This window comes from Castor canadensis, chromosome 13 (genome assembly GCF_047511655.1).
Source record: "Castor canadensis chromosome 13, mCasCan1.hap1v2, whole genome shotgun sequence".
Taxonomy (NCBI): Eukaryota; Metazoa; Chordata; class Mammalia; order Rodentia; family Castoridae; genus Castor; species Castor canadensis.
In genome coordinates this window covers 65,851,034-65,872,267 of record NC_133398.1, presented here as the reverse complement: position 1 = coordinate 65,872,267, position 21,234 = coordinate 65,851,034, and the positions used below count along the sequence as shown (strand labels likewise).

At 37.3% G+C, this 21,234-nt stretch overlaps 1 protein-coding gene across 1 annotated transcript; it reads left to right on the top strand.

The window, feature by feature from the left end:
* The first annotated feature begins 54 nt into the window (after nucleotides 1-54).
* On the top strand, nucleotides 55-19,425 carry Cd274 (CD274 molecule). Its single transcript, XM_020159597.2, has 6 exons — nucleotides 55-262; nucleotides 5,314-5,379; nucleotides 6,217-6,558; nucleotides 11,800-12,084; nucleotides 13,918-14,022; nucleotides 17,030-19,425. The coding sequence occupies exons 2-6, from the start codon at nucleotides 5,328-5,330 to the stop codon at nucleotides 17,050-17,052; spliced, it is 807 nt and encodes a 268-aa protein (XP_020015186.1). The 5' UTR covers nucleotides 55-262; nucleotides 5,314-5,327; the 3' UTR covers nucleotides 17,053-19,425.
* The last annotated feature ends 1,809 nt before the right edge of the window (nucleotides 19,426-21,234 follow it).

Sequence of the window (21,234 nt, the reverse complement as noted above, 5' to 3'; positions counted from 1 at the left end):
ACTTTTGGTTTCGTTTATGTGTATATATATTCCAAAGAAGCATAATCCACTAAATGTAAAATTGAGCCCTTAATTCGCAGAAACAAAGCATCACACCAAACCTCGCTGGATTTCCTAGACCGGGGCTTTCGGGCAGAGGTGGGCGTGGACCGCGGTGGCCGAGATAATTAACACGCGCGCTACCCCGCCGCCTCCTGTCCTGCGCGCAGCATCCGCTTCCCCGCGCGCGCCGCGAGGGTCCCGGTCCCGCTCCCGGCTGCAGGTAAGGAGCGGTCTTCTCCCGCTGGCGCCGCGGCCTGGGTCTCTGGCCCGCTTACCGATCACTTTAAAAGGTAGAGGGTCTTAACACCCTTTGGGGATGGAGAGAGGAGGAGGGAAAGAGGAAGCGCCAAGGTTTGCGCAGCACCGATTGCCTGCAGGGTTATAGAACTCAGAGTAGGCAACCTTTTGACATAGCGCTATTCAGTCTTTCATGTCAGTCTTGTATATGACTGCATTCATGAGTGTGGTCTTGAGGTAGGGAGCTGAGTCGAGAGAGAAATTCCTAGGATGGACGTTGGTAGACAGCTGCTCACTAGTAGTATGACTCTGGGTAAATCATCCCACCGGCAGCATCTCCTAAGGTCCCTTCCTGCCCTAAAATCCAGGACTCTGTAGCCTAAGCTCTTTGCCCTATGTGCTCAGAGGACCTAAAGGAGTCTTGGAGGAGGAGTGGAGAAGCCCAAAAATAAGCATGCTAAAATATGCCTTAGACACACCGTGGCCTATGTCAAAGTTCAGTTTGGGGTTGTCTTACAAAATAAAAGCACAGATATTCTGCTTTTTAAAACTCTGAATAAATTACCATGGATGTTTTCTAGGAATTAAATAGCCTTCTAATTTATTTTAAATTGTGGCTTTCCAACGTGCTAGGTAACCAAAGGAGGTTATGTCCCATCACTGGACATAAAGGTTATTTATAATGGTTCACTACCTGACGACTGAATGGCTATAACACATATAATTATCTGGGACGTTGCTGTTTATTTCCTTCAGATAAATGATTGAAAGTGTAACCACTTAGTCAATGTCTGAATGTTGAAAAGGCCTTTTTTATGAAAACTGAAAGTTGTTTCCAAAGAGGATATTCCAGTTGACAGTAATGGTCGTCAACTGTATTTAAGGAGAACTATGATACTCTGAGGAAGAAATTAGTCTTTTTCAATGGAAGAAGGAGGGCAGAAGCTTCATGACAGCAGTTGGAGTGTGGTCTTCAAGTAAGCCACTGTGGCAAATAGAAACCACGTATGGAAAACGTACAAGAGTGTCTCAGTGTGACTGAGTGGAGGGAGTTTGGGCATAGAATTTATAAAATTTGATGGAACATAAAATTTTGGTAAAGGTTTAATAGATCAACTCTCTTAATCTTTACTCTGTTTTTGAGAAGGGAAGTTTGCATCTTTGGGTCTTCCTCCCAGCCATCCTACCCTGGGAAGATAGAAAATTGGTATCAGTTCCATAGTGTTACACTGGATTTCCCCAGGGACAACCCGCTTCCCCATCCTGGATGACCCATCACTTCTTCCCAGTTTACACTTCATTGCTCTGTGAATGTCTGTTCTTCTCTGAAAATTTACACAGAGTCACAGTTTCTTACCTCAAGAAGGAGACACCCATGTTGTTTTCTTAGACCAAACACCCTGGTGTGGGGTTTAGAGATCAAAGACCATGTGTTTTTGTATGGTACTTCCCTTTTACCTCCCACTCGTAACAGCTGCACTCCAAGAGAATGAAGCCTTGGAAGAGAGAGTGTAATGATGAATTAGATAAATATCAAATCTAATCCCTCACCTTCCAGTAAACCTTTATGACATCTAAAATTTTCAGCCACATTCATTAAAGGATAAGAACTGCTCCAGAATATGCCACAAACATTGGCAAATTAGGCATCAGTGGATTTAATGTCCCTCTGTTTCATTCAACAGTGCTTTGCGTGGAGTTAGAGATATCTTAAATGTTCTCCAGCCTCTCAACAATCTTCGTGTCCTCACAGGCCTGTATGCCATCCCTACTCCGTCCTCAGGGTAGATAGAGAGGAGAGAAATCAGAACTGTGTTCCTAATACTAGCCAGAGGACAACTCATTTTGTTTTTTACTCTTGCATGTACCAACCTTTTTTTTTTTCAGACAGGGTCTGGCTATTAGGCCAGACTGATCTCAAACTCAGGAGAGTGGTGCTACTCCTGCCCCGGCCTCTCAAGTGCTCATGTGGGTGTCTCACTTAACTTGAAGTGTTCACACATGAAGGGTTGATAAGAGATCAGTAACATAAACAGACAAAAGAAGTAAAGAGATAACTAAAACATTAAACAAATTCATGAAAAATTCAAATTGTACTTTTCCATAATCAAACTAGAAAAAAAATGTTAAAACAATATTAGCACTGGGCAAAGATACAACATGATGGTTACAATTCTCAGCATCTTTCAGTAGCCAAGAAAATATTCTTTTGCCTTGATCATCAGTTCTCTTTGGGGCAATCTATCCTCAGAGCTAAGCCTTTGGCATGATATATCATAGGCACCCATAAATATTTGTTGAACACACAATACTTATGATTTTAAAAAATTGGCAACAACCTAATACCTAACAATAAAGGAATTGAATATTATGGGACAATTAAATAAGATGTTTATGAATATCACACAGCAAACTGGAAAATATTTCATAATCTTAAGTAAAATGGATATTAAATATTTGATAAAATTATTCACTTTTTTAAGGATTCATAGGGAAAAAAACTACAAGAAATCTATTTATGGAAATGCTCACAGTGGTTTACTCTTTGTCAGTCTTTGCATTATTGACATTTTAGTTCTGATATGTCTTTTTTTGTTGTTTTTGATGGCACCAGGGTTTGAACTCAGGGCCTCATGCTTGCTAGGTAGGCGCTCTACCACTTGAGCCACTCCACAGCCCTTCAGATAGGTCTTTGTGGTAAGGGTGCTGTCCTGTGCCTTGTAAGATATTTAGCAGCATCTCTGACTTCTACTTCTAGTTACCATAGCAGTTTTGCTTCACCCCAAACCTATTTTGACAAAAAATGCTTTCAGGTATTACCAAGTGCTCCCTAAATGAAAGTGATGGAATAGGGAGTGGCTTTCTTATTCTTTTCTCATTTTCTGTAATGTTCTTATATTACTTTTATGATGAAGAAAAGCACAAAAATAAAATTAATGTCATTATTGCATCTCAATTCAGATGTCTGGACTCCATATCTAAGGTTCTTTTCCATTATACCAGTTAGTCTGCCAAATATTCTGTAGTTTGGCAAGGTAGTGAAATGACTGATTAATTTTTTCTGATAATAAAAGTAAAACATTCATTTGAAAATTTGGATATAGAAAAACACCAAAGAAATCATTTACAACCTTCATCTCTATTTCTATCTTTTCTTCCTTTCTTTCTTTCTACCCCTCCCCCACATTTGCACTCTTAGAGATAATCACTTAGACATTTCATATGTCATAAGACACACACTTTTTTCCCTTTTTTAACAAACGTTGATTTCTGCTTCATATACTATTCTGCAAGTTACTTTCTACATCTTTGCAAAATAAATATATATATATAAATATATATATAGGTAAGGAATTCTGTCCTTAATTAATGATATTATATTATATCAAAATGTATTAAACTGTTTAGGTTATTAAACTATTTAGGTTATCTAGGGTGTTCCCAGTTTGGGACTTTGCATTGATTATTGTATGAATGTGTTTATATTTTGTAGGATAATTTTCTAGAAGAAGGATGGAAAGACCATATGGTATACACATTTAAATTTTTATAGAGATTACCAAATTGCCCTCTGAAACAAAGGTTATACAACTTCACACTCCTACCAATAGTGGACAAGAAATCCTATTTGTTCATATCCTCACAAATACTAAATTTGAGGAGTATTTATTATTTTGGTCAAGCTAATAGAGGAAAAATGGTATCTTATATCTGAAACACACTTTTTTTGTGTGTGGTGGTGGTTCTGGGGTTTGATGTCAAGGCTTCACACTTACAAAGCAGGCACTCTACCACATTAGCCACACCTCCAGTCCTTAAACACACTTTTTAATTGGTGAAGTTGAACATCCTTCCCTATGTTTGTCATTGTATTTCTTATTATCTGAACTGTATGCAAAAACCTTTTGCTCATTTTCCTCTTGGCTTGCATGTAGTCTTCTTATTGATTTGGGGGCACTACTTATGTATTAGAACCCTTAATCTTTTGCATTATACATGTGTAGCATTGATTGTCTGCATATAGATAGATTGTATAGACACTAAGAGGGAAAACTGACTTTCTTACCAAAATGTATAAATGTATGTGTAACAAAAAGAGAAAAAATATGTTAATAATAGATTGGAAATACAGCACAAATATTTTTCTCCTCTATTTGTATATAAGCTCCAAGAGAATGCCTTCTTTCCTCCTAATTGCTGTATCTCCAGTGCCTAAAACAGTGCCTAGGATAGAAGAGATGCTCAATGTTTGCTAAGTGAAAGAATTAGTAAAACATTAAGCAAAATGAAGAATCTAAGCAAATACCTCTGGAAAAGTGGCCCTGAGATGCTTATATCTTAATATAAACTGGCCAAATCTGTCTCTCCTTCCCACTCCCTTGTCATTAGTAGCATCTGCTTATTAAGGAAATAAGATTTGTAATTTGGAATAAGTGAGAGTCAGAAGGTTAGGTTTTGAAGGATGAATCTGGCCTAGTTGAGATAGCGAAGTGGAACTCTTGCATAGTTAAAAGTTAAGATGAAAGTATTTGGTTGTAGGAGAAAAAATTATTGAAAGGCAGAAGAAGCAGAAGTCAGTTTCTCCTTGCTCTAAAATTTTGCATAAAGCAAGTTTGACTTTCTAGATGTGCTACAATGCAGAAAAAAAAAAGCATGAAATAGTTGAGAGGATCTAGGTGCAGTATTTTCTTCTTGGCTTACCTTGAATGCACATTACAAAAATTTTCAGGGCCTATAACTCAATTAAAAAATTCTCATCTCATCATACTAACTTTTCATTTGGTTTTAAGTAGCTCTGGGTTGTTAAATGAAGGTATTGAACTTCCAAATTATCTAATGTGTTTCCACACTTACGAATCAGTCATCAGCTTGTTCTCAGGACTATTTCAGTTAAAACTGGCTTGTGTATAGTATTCTTAAAGATTTTTAACAACTATTTATATATTAGAAGCCTACATCTCCTACTACTATCATACTGTGTGTTCAATTATTGTACTGATTAAAGCACTCTTCTTTTGTGTTTTCCATAATTAGGTAATTCCAGAAAGATGAGGATATTTAATGCCTTTGTATTCACAGTCTACTGTCATTTACTGAATGGTAAGTCACCAAATTCCTTCATTAGGTTCTATATTTTAAATATTTTAACCATGAGTTAAAAACTAAAATAACAATTTGAAATGAATATCATTTTCTTATAGAAAGAACGTTCTGGTTTTTCCTTCTTTATTTCAAAAACAAGTCACCCATGTCTGTATAAAGATGTAGAAAATGAAGACAATTCAAAATTAATTAATTACCCATTTCCCAGGGATAACTACTGAAAAATTCTGGGGAAATAACCAATAGGTATACTTTTGTTTGTGTTTGTTTTTTGTTTGTTTTAAACAAGGCTGGGAACATTCCATCTTATTATTTATGACCTGCTTTTCCCAATTAAGATATTTTAGGGAAGAATTTTAGTGTACATGGAAATTGTTAGGGTAGCACCATACTGGTAATATCTTGAGAGCCTGCCTAAATTTCCATACCCATGTTCCTCTGGCCAGAAAACGAATTTTAAGAAATTAGGGCAGTAAGAAGGGAAAGCCATTGGAATGTATCATTCAGACTATGTTGAAAGCAAACAGGTGTCCAGTCAAAGGACATTCTGGAGATGTCTATATGAAACCAAGTCTTTCTGGTTATTATTACTCCATCACCATATATTTTTACAGTAATGTATATTTATGAATTATGCAACAACTTGTTTAACTAATTTATTCTAACGTAAGGATCAGATATATTTCAAGCTCACTGAATAAAATATGTATTTTAGGGAAGCAAGTCCTTAAATAAAATTATCACATAATTCTCCAAATAATGTGATTATAAACCCATTTTGAAGTGTTTTGAGGAATTCAATACCTTCTAAAAGTTGGTCATCTTCCTTTTCAGCATTTACTATCACAGTTCCCAAGGACCTGTATGTCGTAGAGTATGGCAGCAATGTGACAATCGAATGCAGATTCCCAGTAGAAAACCAATTAGACCTGACTTCACTAATTGTCTACTGGGAAAAGGAAGACAAGCAGATTATTCAGTTTGTACATGGGAAAGAGGATCTGAAGGTTCAGCACAGTAGCTACAGGCAAAGGGCCTGGTTATTGAAGGACCAGCTCTTCAAGGGAAATGCTGCACTTCAGATCACAGATGTGAAATTGCAAGATGCAGGGGTTTACTGCTGCATGATCAGCTATGGTGGCGCAGACTATAAGCGGATTACTTTGAAAGTCAATGGTAAGAATTACTAGAGATAAAGAAGGCTGCTCTTTATCTAAAATATTCCAAGTGTTGAGAGGTTTTCATTCTTGGAAGTCTAGAGTTACTTTCCAACAGAACAGCAGCAACCTGTACATTCATTTATTCACTCATTCATATGCTCAGCCACTGAGCACTTCTTGAACAACTCATATGTGACAGTCACTGAAGATCCAGGATCAAAAAACAAAAAGCCATGCTCTACAGTATATTCAACTTTCCCAAAGAATTAATCCCAGGTTTTTACTTTTTTATTATAAAAATAGTACATGTATTTGTAAATAATTTAGATACTAGGAAAGAGAATATAATAAGTTGCAAAAGCGTCCTTCCTTCCTTCACCACCATCTACCATAACATGATAATATAGTAACATAGTGTACACACAATAGTGTAGAATTATTTGTATTTGATTACTGTTTTTTACAGTATTAGCCTACCACATTTTCTTCCTTTGAACCTCTCCATGTCAAACCCAAACAAATAAATTAAAAACAAACCCCATTGTAAGGTTCACACTCAAAAAGACTTGAGATCTCTCTATGAAGCCAAAAATAATCATATTAAAAACAGAGGAAACCATTATTCCACATAGATGGCACAAAGTATGCTGACCAGGTGTACGTTCATCTCAACAGTCTATAAATGTTATATCTTGAAGTGTTGAAGAGGAACTGGGAGTGCTAGTTCCTAGGTACTGACCCACAGATATGTCATCAGGTCACTTGAGTTCAAAGTTTGGGTCAGTACTAGCTAAGGGAAGGGAAACACCTCTCCTTTCACTGTTGAATTTCATAGAATTGAGAGCCTGAAGGATTCCAGGCGTGAGCATTTATCCAAACTCCCACAAAGAGCAGAAATCCCCCAAAGGACCTTCTTTTCATATACTTCCCACATTGATGACCCTATCACATAAAGGAACCACCTTACATGGACTGTTAAAATTTCTCCCTATGTGAAACTGAAATCTCTCTTCTCTAGAAATAGCTTTGAGATTATCTGCATGTGTATTTTGTATTCATGATAACTTTTTAATATTTGTCTAGAATTAAATTATCTCCCTTTTGGTCTTTCCACCCTGAGCTAACTACTATCAGTCTGAAGGTCAATAATATAAATAGGAAAAGTTTACATTTATTATAAATGATCACTGATAATTATGAACTCAAAAAATAAAATTATGTAGAGATTAGGAGTAATGCACCATTTTATAGTATTTTACTGGGTCTCTGATGCTGGCTGAATTAATGCTACTTTTGTTTAAAAAATGTCATTTGCCTTGTGAGATATACTTAATTTTCATTGTATTTTACCATGTGCTTCGTTTGTCATGTACATGAAAGAAAGCTTGGGATATGGTTGTTTACATCTTCAACTTTTCTTCAGTCCATCAGCAAATATCTGGTATCTCTTATGTGCTATGATATTAAAGAAATTATCAGGCCTTAAGCTCATGAACAATCAGCATTGTTAGATCTGGGCTAGGGAGAAAAGGCAGTCAGGAATACAGAATCATAGACCTTAAGTGTCTGTTTCTAAGGGTCTTTCATCAGCCTGTTGGGAGTATGCAGGGAATAAACAGATGACTTTGTAGTGAGGAAAGGTTATTCCAGGTTATCTGGGCTCCATAATATCTCTTTAATATACTAGGAAATCTTCTGGTACTGATGACTTTTCCAAGGAAGGATCTTTGATGGAGCAAAACAGCTAAACAAGCAAATCTGAAGGTCGGATTTGTTTGACAATTCCACTTTGTGCTAGAAATTACTAAACTACTAGTCCCAATCCATCTTGTCATTTGCATACAGTGGTTTGGGGAGGTAAATTGAGCTAGACCAGGAGTCTGAATCTTCTATATCAAGAATAAGTCAGCCACAAAGCTTCAGTGCACAAAGGCAGTACTGCCTATGCCAGTGGCTGGCTTGTAGGAGCTTTACACAAAAGGAAGTGAACTCCTGAGTCAACTCCTATGCAAATGATTTCACAGTAACTCTGCTGGACTTCTCTTCCCATCACTGCAAATGTGTGGTAACACAGCTTCCCTTCTGGGGAGTTTACTCACCATGGGGTTTTAAAATGAAGCATTTTAAAACTGAAAATTGAAAGGGTTTGATTTTGGATTAACTCAATTACCACTATCAATTTGGGTGTTATTGCACCTTTTATATTTATTAGTTTAAATACCAGGTTCTCAGGCATCTGACTTTCAGTTGAAAATTTTTTTCCTAAATCGCTGAATTTAATGTCACGGAAAATGAAATAGCCATTTAATATACTCAGGACCTTTAATGGGTTTAAGCAGCTGAAAGAACAAAGTATTGCATAGTTTTCCTGGTAAAGCTATTTTAATCATATGGACCAGAGATTAACTGCTATCATTCTCTACCAGCCTCATTTCTCTCCCAAATTCTCTATCCCTGTTTGTTTTCTCTGGAGCATCTATTCCTATCTAATATATCACATAGCATATCATATATCTGTACCCATCTGTTTTGTTTATTGTCTCTTTCTTCTTTCTAGTACATAAACTTCACAGGGGCAGGGGTTTTGGTCTGTTTTATTCATTGTTGTATCCCTAGGATTTGATATATAGTAGACTAGAAGCATGACAAGCACACAAAAAATATTTGTTGAACAAATTAATGAATGAATGATTTCCTCAAGTAGGGTTAGTCTAAAATTTTTGAAACATGAACAGGTTTGAATATGTGAAAATTTATTTCCAAGACTATTCATCAGGAACTGCCAGCACTTTCTTAAGATTACCACAGTAACCCTTCAGCAACAGCAATAAAGAACAGCTCTGCTAAGCAATAGTACATATCTAATCGATTCTTGTAGAATGATCCACTCATTCATTGGCCCTTAGAGGCATACCATATTTTTACATGTTCCTCTATGTCAAACAACACACTCTTCTTTCATTGAAAATGAAAAATCTTACTCCTAACATTTTACCATTAACAGTGACTTTTTAGGCTTAAAATTTTTATTGCCCAGAAATCAAGCTTCCAAATAGTGAATGGAACACTATTTACTATCTCATGAAGTATTTATTTCATGAAGTATAATTAATATTTAACAATGTTTAATAATACTTAATAATTAATAACTAATATTTATTTTGTAATGGATGCTGAACTTGAACTTTCTTTTTTTTAATTTTTTTTAATTATCATATTATTGCTGTACTGGGAGTACATTGTGATATTTACAAAAGTGCTTACAATTTATCTTAGTTCAATTCACCCCTTCATCACTTTCCTTTATCACCCCTCCACTCTTCTTAGAATAGTTTCAGCAGGTCTCATTTTTCCATTTTCATACATAAGTACACAATATTTCCATCATATTCACTCTTTTATATACTTTCCTTATATCCTTCCCCCTCCCATTGGTACCAACGCCCCCCAACAGAACCTGTTTTAAGTAGTTTCAAATGATTTTTAAACATGACAGGCACAAGACTGTGGATTCCAGTACTCATAAAGCCATTATTTATAGTTTTTTTAATTTAAATTTTATTTTTGATATGTCATACCTTAATAATACAAGGGGATCCAAAGCTCTAAGTTCAAACCCCAGTCCTAGCAAACAAAAAATAATAATACAAGGGGATTCCATTGTGATAATTCCACACGTGTGCACAGTGTACCTTGAACCAGTTCACCCTCTCCGTTACATTCCCCTTACTCTTTTTTCTGCCCCCCATTATTCGTGTTTTCAAATCATAATTATTTGATGTCATTGATGGTGGTCCTTGATTAAAGGGCACCAAAACATCACATTATTTCTCATTTCAGTTTGTTTTATCCTGGTAGTTTTTTGTTATTCACTGTGAAAATATTGTATCATAAAGCTTTTATTCTTTGACAAAGTAATAGGGAGTTAAAGGCTCTAGGTTATTAGTGGTTCACTAAAGTATGACAAGTAACACAATGATTATCCAGTAGAATAAAAACATGGTAATGTATCTGTGATGAGTAAACATGAATAAAGATCTTATGCTATGTATACATGCATTAAACAATCTACTAGAATAGTCAGCAAATGCTATCTTAATCCTAAAATGGTCCCAAACTAATTATCTAAAATTTAATCAAGCTTTCTGTCTTGAATGTAGTAGTTAAATGATTTATTAAACTAGTCAATATAAACGTTTAAAAAATAAATATCATAATGTGGTCTCCAAGATGGGATAGAGCAGAAAAAATACGTTAGGTAAAGGCTGGTAGAGTGGTATAAATTATGGAGTTTGGTAAATAGTAACGTACTCATGTTATTACCTTAGTTATGATGACTGTACCATGGTTATGTAATTGGTAAATAATTGGGAAAAGTGGGTAGCGAGTGTACAGCATCTGTACTACTTTTGAAAATTTGTGTAAATGCAAAACTGTTTTCAAATTTAAAAACACATTAAAACTTTGTGAAGACAGCTTCACAACAACAACAAAAACATATTCAGGAATAAATTTAAGAAATGAGGCCCTGCTGGGCTTACATCTGTAATTCTAGCTACTTGGGAGGCTGAGATTGGGAGGATCATGGTTTGAAGCCAACCTAGGCAAAAATTTCATGAGACCCCCCCCCCATCTCATCCAATGGTTGTGGTGACATGCACCAGTCCTCTTTGCTACAGTAGGAAGCATAAATTAGGAGGATCACGGTCCAGGCTGTCCTAAGCAAAAAGCAAGATTCTATCTCCAAAATAACTAGAGCAAAAAAGGCTGGAGGCATGGCTTCAGTGGTAGAATGTTTGCCTTGCAAGCACAAAATCCTGAGTTCAAACCTTAGGATCACAGAAAAAAATAGAGAAAGAAAGAAAAGAAATAAGTCTCAACGTAAAAACAATATCACTTTACTGGGAAACATACCAAGACTTGAGTGAATAGACATATTTTATATTTGGATGAAAAGACTACTGGTCTAAAGATGACCATTTACTTTAAATAATTTATATATTTAGTTTGAACCATGTAAGCATAAGCATACCAACATGATTTTTATACCAAGACAATTGTTCCTTTAATCCCAAATGTAACCCAAGTTTGAACAGAAAAGTAGAGGCAGGCACTAGTCCCCAGTGCTGAGTCAGCTGAGCATTTAAGCTTATTTATCTGAAACCACCCTGGTTCTCTTTCTAATGTAGATACCACCAAGCCACATGGCTACTTCTGTGACAGAGAAATCTCTGACCTCTTTTTGTTCACGACCTAGCCCCATACGATAATATCAACCAAAGAATTTCTGTGGATTCGGTCACTTCTGAACACGTCCTAACCTGTCAGGCTGAGGGTTACCCGGAAGCTGAAGTCATCTGGATGAGCAGTGATGGCCAAATCTTGAGTGGCAAGACCAACATCACCAGTTCCCAGAGGGAGGAGAAGTTTTTTAATGTGACCAGCACACTGAGAATCAATGCAACAGCTAATGAGATTTTCTACTGTACTTTTCGAAGATTGAGCCCCAGGGAAAACACTACAGCTAAATTCATCATCCCAGGTAATGTTCTGAGTGTGTCAACATGTGCCCAACTGTTCCCCAACACCTCGTGTGATGGTTGCTCATTATAGTGGTTGCATCATTAAGTGATGGCTAGATAAATGAATTACTAAATGTGTGCTATTTCCTCACCTCCTTGCATCCAAATTGTATTGCTGCTTAATAAACATTCAGTAGATATTTATTGAATATTCGCTACATGTGGGTCAGTATATTAGGCAGTAAACATTCAAAGAAGAATAAGATACCATTCCCACCATTTCCCACTCTCCAGGAAATAAACACAAAAAACAGTTGAATGTGAGAAATACTCTTGTGGCTGGGGCACCTGGGGGATTTGAGAGCAATACTCATCTCAGGCCATGTTTTAAGAATCCAAACCCCAGTACATCAGAGCTGCTTCCTTCTGTCTAGACCGTCTGTGTTAGGAAGCAAATGGAATGTATTTTTCTATCTTACTCTAAACAGGAGAGCTCCTTTTTCTCCATGTGACTCTCCAAAGGTATTCTTTGGTATTTCAGCTTAAGGCAGTGTGCTTTGTTCATAGAACATGAGTCTGTGTGCCTCTGAGCAAATTACTAGACTTCTATGTATTTCACTTTTTCAGTATGGTTATAACTTACCAGGCAAGTTTATTGTAAGGATAAAATTTGAAACCCTTGCCTGCACACATTCAACTATTTTCAAATCTCACTACCCTACAAAAGTAGGTAGGATGGAAACAGAGTCTGAGAGTTTTAGAGGATTAGAGTCAATGAAGTGGTTCAAAATAAACTCAAAGGCATTCTGAAGAGAATCAATTCCCTCCATCCCCTCCCCTAATAGATGTTAACAAATAAAAGTCCAGTTACTTCTGAGAAAACAAATGAAAACTTAGATAGAAAAGTCAACCAATGTGAAAGACAATCCAGATGGTCTTATGAAGAAAAAGAGCAAAAACCATTTAGAAAATAAGGGAGAGGTTCTTACTGGGATTAGCCTTCAATTAGAGCTGTATTGGTGGGTTACTGCCATTTAAAAGCTGTTTTATGACAACTTATTTGTGGGGCAACCTGGAGTAACTTATCTAACTGCTCTAAATCTGTTTTCTCATCTGTAACTGTTTTTTTTTTAAATATGTGGTGTACCTAATTCATAAAGTTGTCTTGAGGCTCAAATAAAGTATACATGAACAGGCTTTGTAATCTGTAAGGTACAAAGGCTCACTACTGTAGCTTTAAAGCTTGAACTAAGTAGTTAGGGATCATGGATCTTGGTTGACAGTGAGGCCAAGCCTCAAACTTCAGAAAAGTATAACAAGCATTGGTCCCTGAACATGACCCCAGAGGTTGAGGGTGGGAGTAGTGCATAAGTTCCTTAACAGTCCACATTGGCCTTCCATGTTCCACAGTGGGCCATGCTTGCCATATAGGATGTTAGCTTCTGTGTTATAAGATGCAGGGGTAAGTGACATTATCAAGGCTGCCATTTAGTTTTGAGCAACCACTCTCTGTAGTATACACTAAGCACTTTTCAAACAGTCTCTGAAGAAATTTCTTAGTATCTTCATTTTATAGGCTAGATAAAGAACTTGGAGATCTCAAAGCTGGTCAATGGCAGCAGAATTCAGCCCCAGTTCCATCTGTCCAGAGCCTGAGCTTCTTCTACTTCCCCAAACTGCTCTCATTTTCTTATCAGGGCTATCTCATCACTCTAGCCCCTCACTGGTCATTAACTTTTAGTATTTGAGAAAATTAACCTAAAGCTAAACTAAATTAGACTTTAATGATGATTATTCTCGTGATCTCTTTCCATCAAAATTTTATCTTTAGTCACTTTCTCTTTGTTTTTCAGAACCACCATTACCCAGCCACAAGAGGACTTACTTGGTGACACTGGGAGTTGTCCCACTGTTCCTTGTTGCAGCACTGATGGTCTTCCTCTGTTCAAGGAAAGATGGTATTACCTTCATTGCAGTGGTCTCCACTGGGGATATGGGATAGTGTTTGAAGGTGTTATTGTTGTCACAGTGGCACTTGGTAGGCACAGCCAGATATGCTAAATATCCTGCCATATGCAGGACAGTTCCACATCTCAGGGAACTTTCCTACTCAAAATGCTATCATTGCCTCATTGGAAAGCACTGACTTATAATATCCGGCCTTCCTGTTAGCATTCACTTTCAATTATGTGAATTGGGTCTTAGCTGTGCCTGAGGTAAACCAGTGTGCCGCCTTTTCATTTAGTCCTGTCCATTTTGCTGTTCTGCAACATTGCCTACATTGGAGTGTGGCGCTGGAACAATAGCATTTTCAAGGGCTGAGAGTTGGATAATGACTGGAGGAAAACTGACTTAGCTTTGCAGGGCAGCATAATGATATCTCACTGTTCATTAGAAGTCATAGTGAGGCTAAGTGGGATTACTATGGGAAGATCAGGTATACAGCAATGAGGGGTGGGAGGATGAATGTATATGGAAGTTGACGAAGATTCAGTGTCATGCAGTTTCTTTTACCATGCAAATAATCACAGACTTACAGAAGAGAAAGCACTAAAATGCCTGTTGGTTTCAGTTAAATTTGAGTATCGCATTAGGTGTGGCATTATATTGAGCTGGTTTCTGGGTACCTTATATAAGAAAAATAGCTCCTTCTATAGAGCTGTGGTATTTTTACCATAGAGTGTTTTGCAAGATATCTGGAGGAAATGTTACATTGTTGTTAAAATGCTTTGCCTGTATCTAGTTCTCTAATTACCCATGGGAATGATTAAAATCCAGGAAAATGAATACATTCAAATAATTTCCTCCATTTAAGGCTGATTCAAAGTAAACATTTCCACCCAATACTTTGAGCTATATATGAAGAGATCCAATGATCTTTGTATAGTTTTATCTGATGACAAATAGGGAAGTAGAACATGAAAGGGAATTCCAATAGCATTGAGAAATTCCCCAGACCTCTTAGGAGGGTGGGTGGATCTGCAGGTTAGATATCAGCAGTTTCCAAAGAGTAGGCCCTTAACAAAACTGAACTCGTTACCAATAGATTAGGATGAATTTTCAGCAACGGTCAGGTTCAGAGAGGGAATGGATTTGCATAAGGAAATGGTTGTTGCCAACTTTCATTGTTAGTATTTCCCTCATGGGGGATTAGTTGGCACTAGGAATGAATAGAAAACAAATTAATAAAGTACCTCAGAAAATGATCCAACACTGAGAGAAAGATAGAAAATAAAAGTATATATTTCTAAAGAAAATGTAAGTTCGAAAATATGTTTCCTAAACTCTTAATTCATTACTTTCAGGGGTTGGGACCATGGACTAAAGACTGAAAATTAGTCTAGTGAACTGAAATTAAAAATGTTTGATAGGATCCTTGAATTTAAACTCAAGTCACTGTATGGGATGTAGAGTTGTGCTACATGTGAATAAAAGTGATTTCTTTTTCTCTAGTGAAAATGACAGATGTAGACAAATGTGGCATCTGAGATACAAATTGAAAGAAAGAAAATGGCAAGAATATCAGAAGGGATGGGAAGTTGAAGGAACAGAAAACAAAAAACTAATACAATAACACAGAGAAATCTTATCAGGCATAATCTTGCATCCTTTTAGAGAAGGCTGGTTGCAGGGACTGCTGGCTCCTCTTTACTTAGCAACTCTAGTCCGAGAAATGCCTGTGGTTCTAAGAGATTTAGGAATTGCCTCCCTGGGTAAAGTGGGTGAGCAAATTTGTGCAGAGAGGAAGGGAGAGGGACAAAGGAAGAGGGGTAGCTTCTCTTTGCTAAGCCCCTGTTGGCTGCATCCCAACATCTCCCTCTAACAGAGGACCATGTTGACTTAGGTGGGTAGAGAATTAATTCTTTCTACTCTGTTGCATGTCTGGCACTTTTAACAGCTGTGTATATGCAGTATCTCACTTAATCCTCCTGCTACCCCAAAAAATCAGAGATAAATACTAGAATTATCCCTATTTTGTAATAGAGAAAATTGAGGATCAAGAATATAATGTACAGTGCTCAAGAACACAGAGCTAATGACAAAAATCAAGTTTGCTGGTCCAGTAGCCTAACCATAGCCCCCCATATTCTTCAATCCATTTTGCTACAAATATTTACATTTATAAAAGGGCAGAAAAACTGCCCAGTTGATTAAACTAAAGAGAAAGTTATATTAAGCCTTGTGATTCATTTTAATGTAGGTAGAAACCAAACAATGAGCCCAGATTCAATAGTTTAGTGTAGTTAACTTGGATATGCTCAGGCAGGTTTTAATATGCGGTTCATAGCATGCAGTTATGTTGTAAATCTAATTAGAAATGTTTGGGTGACCCCAAGGAATCAACTGTCCCAGTTTGCTCAGTACATCAGACTTTCAGTTTTTTTTTAATCATCTTATTATTGTTGTACTGGGGATACATTGTGATATTTACAAAAGCGCTTACACTGTATCTTAGTCACCCTCTCCATCACTCTCCTTTATGTTCCCTCTCCCCATTCCTGGAATAGTTTCAACAGGTCTCATTTTTTCATTTTGATACATGAGTACATAATATTTCCACCATATTTATCCTCCTTCACCTTTTCCTATATCCTTCCCCCTCCCACTGGTAACCCCCCCCCCGGACAGGACCCATTTTACCTTCCTGCCCTTAGTTTTTGAACAAAGACATTTGTTTGTTGTTTAAGATAGCTACACAGGGAGTTTCATTATGACAATTCCACATACATATGTATTATACCCTGAACTGGTTCAGTTTTAAAACCAGGACAGCCCTGGGCAAACCAGAATGGTTAGTCATCCTTTATCATGTAAGGAAATGAATAAAGTGGAAATAAACACAATTTGATTCTTTCTCTTATTGCAGAGTTCTTGTATGGTCTATCAAATATTTGTTTCTCAAATTTCTTTTACTTTTTTCTAAGATTCCTCACCTGAAATTACTATACTTTTATCTCTCTCCAGACACACAGTTTGAGGAGACGTAACCAGCATTGCAATGTCTGATCTTCAAGGAAGGATTCTCATCCTGTGGTTCGGGAGTTCATGAATGAAAGGGCCCATAGAATGCTGGTGATGTTGGACTTAAAAGGACCAAGCACTGAAAATGGAACCTGGGGGAAAAAAGAGGAAGAGAGCAAAGAAAGGTGGCATAGGAAGAGTAGCCTGGAAGGGAACCCAAGTACTTCAACAGAATTGAGGACCTCATTAGTGCATGTGAAAGAGACAATGGACACTCCTGAATGAGGAGCCTCCAAGCAAATGGTTTATCACTCATCCTAGGAAAGCATCTTGAAATCCCTGACTTAAGGGCTAGCTCTTATAGAAGTGCTCTTTGCCTCCACTCGATGCCTGAATATGTCTTCTAGTGACTGAATGTTCTAGTGTTGAAGAGTGTTTAAGTATGAGTTGTTTCTATTTATTGTGAGTCTGTGACATCTTCTCATCATGTGACTGTGGTTGTGAATGATTTCTTTTGAAAATATATTACAATACATGTTAAAATTCTGTTGTTGAATTCAACTTGATAGTTAACAGCTTGTTTATGTATTTTTGAGGTGCTTGATACTCTCTGTAACTATTGGAATGAATAGGAAGTACAGAGAAAAAAAACCACATTGGTTTATATAGGATCTTACCTTACTTATCCCACTGATATTTGGTTGTCTTGAATCATCTTATTCTCAGCCCTCAGAATATCAGCTTTACAACTGGGTGGTATCATTCTCATATAATCTCATTTCATCCTGGTAACCACCCTGCCATGGTAACTGCTTATACCTACTTCATAGCTGAGGAAGTAGAGATTAAGAAAATAAAAGGAGTAAACAGCAGCCCCCAGATTTCCACAATTCACCCACTAGCCTTTTAGAATACAATTTACAGCTGCACTTTAAGAAATTCATTCATTCAAAACCTATTAAGTATTTTGGCATATTTTACCATGTCTTACACTATTAAAGACGTTGAGTCTACAAATGCTAACCAAAGTATCAGATGGATATACTAAAACTTGTTATAATCAAAACAGTTTTAGTTTACAAGAAGTCATTATTCAAAAGACTGGAAAATAACTCTTGAGCTCCTTTTCTAGCATTACAGTTACCCTTGATTTATTTATCATTGCCATATAATCTGATGTTCTCTAGGTAGTGTCTAGTATTGCTTAGCCATTCTTTTCTCTATTTAAATGCTATTGAATTTTTAATTCATACATTTCCATCATTCAAAATAGAAATGGTCCAATAGAAAACAATTAAAAAAAAATCTGCATTCTACTCTCTGAGCCATCCAGTTTCCCTTTCCAGAAGCAACTGCTGTTGTCTTTTATTTGTGTATATTGCTGAAGATATATATGCTAAAAATACATTAAAATTTTTTTCCAAAATGGTAACACATTATACATTTGCTATGCACTTTACTAATGTTTATTTAATATATTAATTCTTATGTAACAAATTTGAAGTTAGGAAATGTGTCTTGTTTGTTTCTAAATTGTCTTTCCCACTGTTTCTTGGTAGCTCTCATATGATTTAGACAATGCTGGATACCTACTACATATACCTTTAAATACCAGCATTTGTTGAGTTCTTGCTCTACATCTCAGTTTGAATTTGGTCAATTTTGTGTTTGCTCAAAGGGAGACCAAAGGATCCCCAGAGTATGCTGAGTCAGTCCAGTACTAAAGAGCAGTCTTATTATTATTAACGCAGCATGACGGAGCATGTCTGGAACTTTTCCCCCCTATCTGTTTTCTCTCTAGTATAGACTTCAGTTTGATGCTGTACTTGCATACTTACATGTTCTTCTGGAAATTCCAGCACCATACCTTGACTGCTGGCTGTCCTGGACCCTCATCTGTGCCAGAAAATGGCCATTAGCTCTGCTTGAGCTTTGAATGTCACGGGCTGTCGTCACTACACGGGCCTCCTAAAATACTGTTTTACAGAGGCTTTAAGATTCAATGGTCTCTCAGCGGGACCCAGAGTTTCCTTTTCCTCATGGCCATTTACTACCATTTTCTTTGTTTTGTCACATGTCAGGACTCAAGAAACAGTCACCAACAGTACTCCTTCTGTTATCTGTTTGTATATGTGTATTTATAGAATGATTTGGGCAACAATGTCCTACTTGTGTGAAGTACAAATAAAGATTCTGGTGGAACAAGTCATATGTTCATTCCATATATTCACTCTTATTCCTAAATTTTAACACCTTCTTGTGTTGTATTTATAAGGCACTTTAACCATGTGTGTTGTGTTTCATTGTAAATGACACAGGAAAAGATATTTATCTCTACATTTGTCACTGTTTGTACCTGCATTAATTGAATAAAGTATTCTTATTTATTTTGCTCCTTAGTACACTAGTGTGTCCATTTTCTTATTTTCTATGTGTTTTATAAAACCACTCTCTTTAACCTCCAGTGGAGAAAGTTACTTGGAATCTGTGTGTTTCTGCCCTCAGTTCTCTTTATAGCTTCTGTGTTTATACACCATGCTCTCGAATCCTTTGCATGATGAAAATAATCAAAACAATTTATTTTTTAAATTTATTTTTTTGGCACTACTGGGGATTGAACTCAGGATCTCATACTTGTCAGGTAGATAGGCACTTGAGTCATGCCTATATCCCTTTTTGCTTTAGTAATATTTTTTTCAGGTACAGTCTTGCATTTCATGCTGAGGCCAGCCTGGACCTCAATCCACTTACTTAGCCTCCCATGTAGCTTGGATGATAGTCATGCACCACTGTGCCCAGCTTTTTATTGATATGAGGGCTCACTAACTTTTTGCCTGGGCTGGCCTTGAACCTTGATCTTCCCAATCTCCAACTTCCAAGTAGCTAGGATTGGATTCCAAGATGGCGGCTAGAGGGAGGAAGCAGAAAGCATGCCTCCTAAAGTAAAATCTTGGAGAGACGCTGGAGATACACCTTACAGGCAAAACCACCAAGAAGAGGCAAAACTTCGACCCCTCCACACCTCCAGCCTGCGCAGATCATCTCCACATCACGTTAAATGGAGAAACCAGGAGGGCCCCCGGGCCACCACCAGACACCAGCTCCCAGATGGCTTGAGAAGACACAGACCACAAGATGAGCTAACCGGTACACGGTGTTCCCACAGACAACCCTGGGCCAAATCAGCATAGCCCCCTGGACAGACCAACCCCCACCCAGGGAAAAAAGAGAAACTGAGTAATAAGCAATAAGAACAATAAAGACACATAACAAAGAGGGTGGGGTGCCCTGAGCACCAAAGAGGGGGAGGGGAATCCCTCACAGAACTGTAAACAAACACGCCAGCCAGAGAAGGCAGGAGCGGGGGCAACTGCCAAACAACCAGGAGTGGAAAAGCTTGTAAAAGTGGCAGAGGGAGGAAACTCCACAGGAGGGGGGGAAGACCCACTTTCCATGTGAACTGTAAATAAACACACCGGCCTGAGAAAGCGGGTGCAGTGTCACCTTCCCCAGTGTGCTTGGAAAGGGGAAAGCTTGTAGCAGTGGCTCATGCACAGGAGAACTCTGAGTAAACAAAGCCTGCGGGGCCAGGTGAGTGTTAAGCTCACCCCAGAGATCTGCATAAATAACACCTCCAGGAACAGCAGGCTGACAGCCATGGGCAGGAAAGCCACAGCCTCAGATACCATTCACAGACCTGTCTCCAGACTCTTTTTTCTCTCTCTCCCTACCTTTGATGAGACAACAACTGAACTATGCCTGCATGCTGAAAAACTTACTGAAACTGCATTGCATTTGAACTTGGGACACTTTGTGGGGTTTTTGTTTTGTTTTGTGTGGTTTTGTTTTATTTTATTTTTCCCCTTTGATGAGACAACTATAGAACAACATCTGAGGCACCATCTCCAGGATTGGAGGCTGAGGGACAAACACCAAAATTATTAAGACTGAAACTTTATTGCATTTGAACTTGGAAATTTTATATATATATTTTTTTTTTTCATTTATTTATTTATTTTTGTTTTTATTTTCAATCCTCTCTCTCTCTAATGCCTTTTCAGCTTACAGTTGATTAGTACACTGTTTCTCCCTGTTTATATCTTTAAAACATTTTTTGTTTGTTTCTTTGTTTTGTTTTTTTCTACTTGTTTATTTGTTTTTCCTTTTTCCTTTAACTTCTTTGCTTTCCATCTCCTCTCACCCTTCCA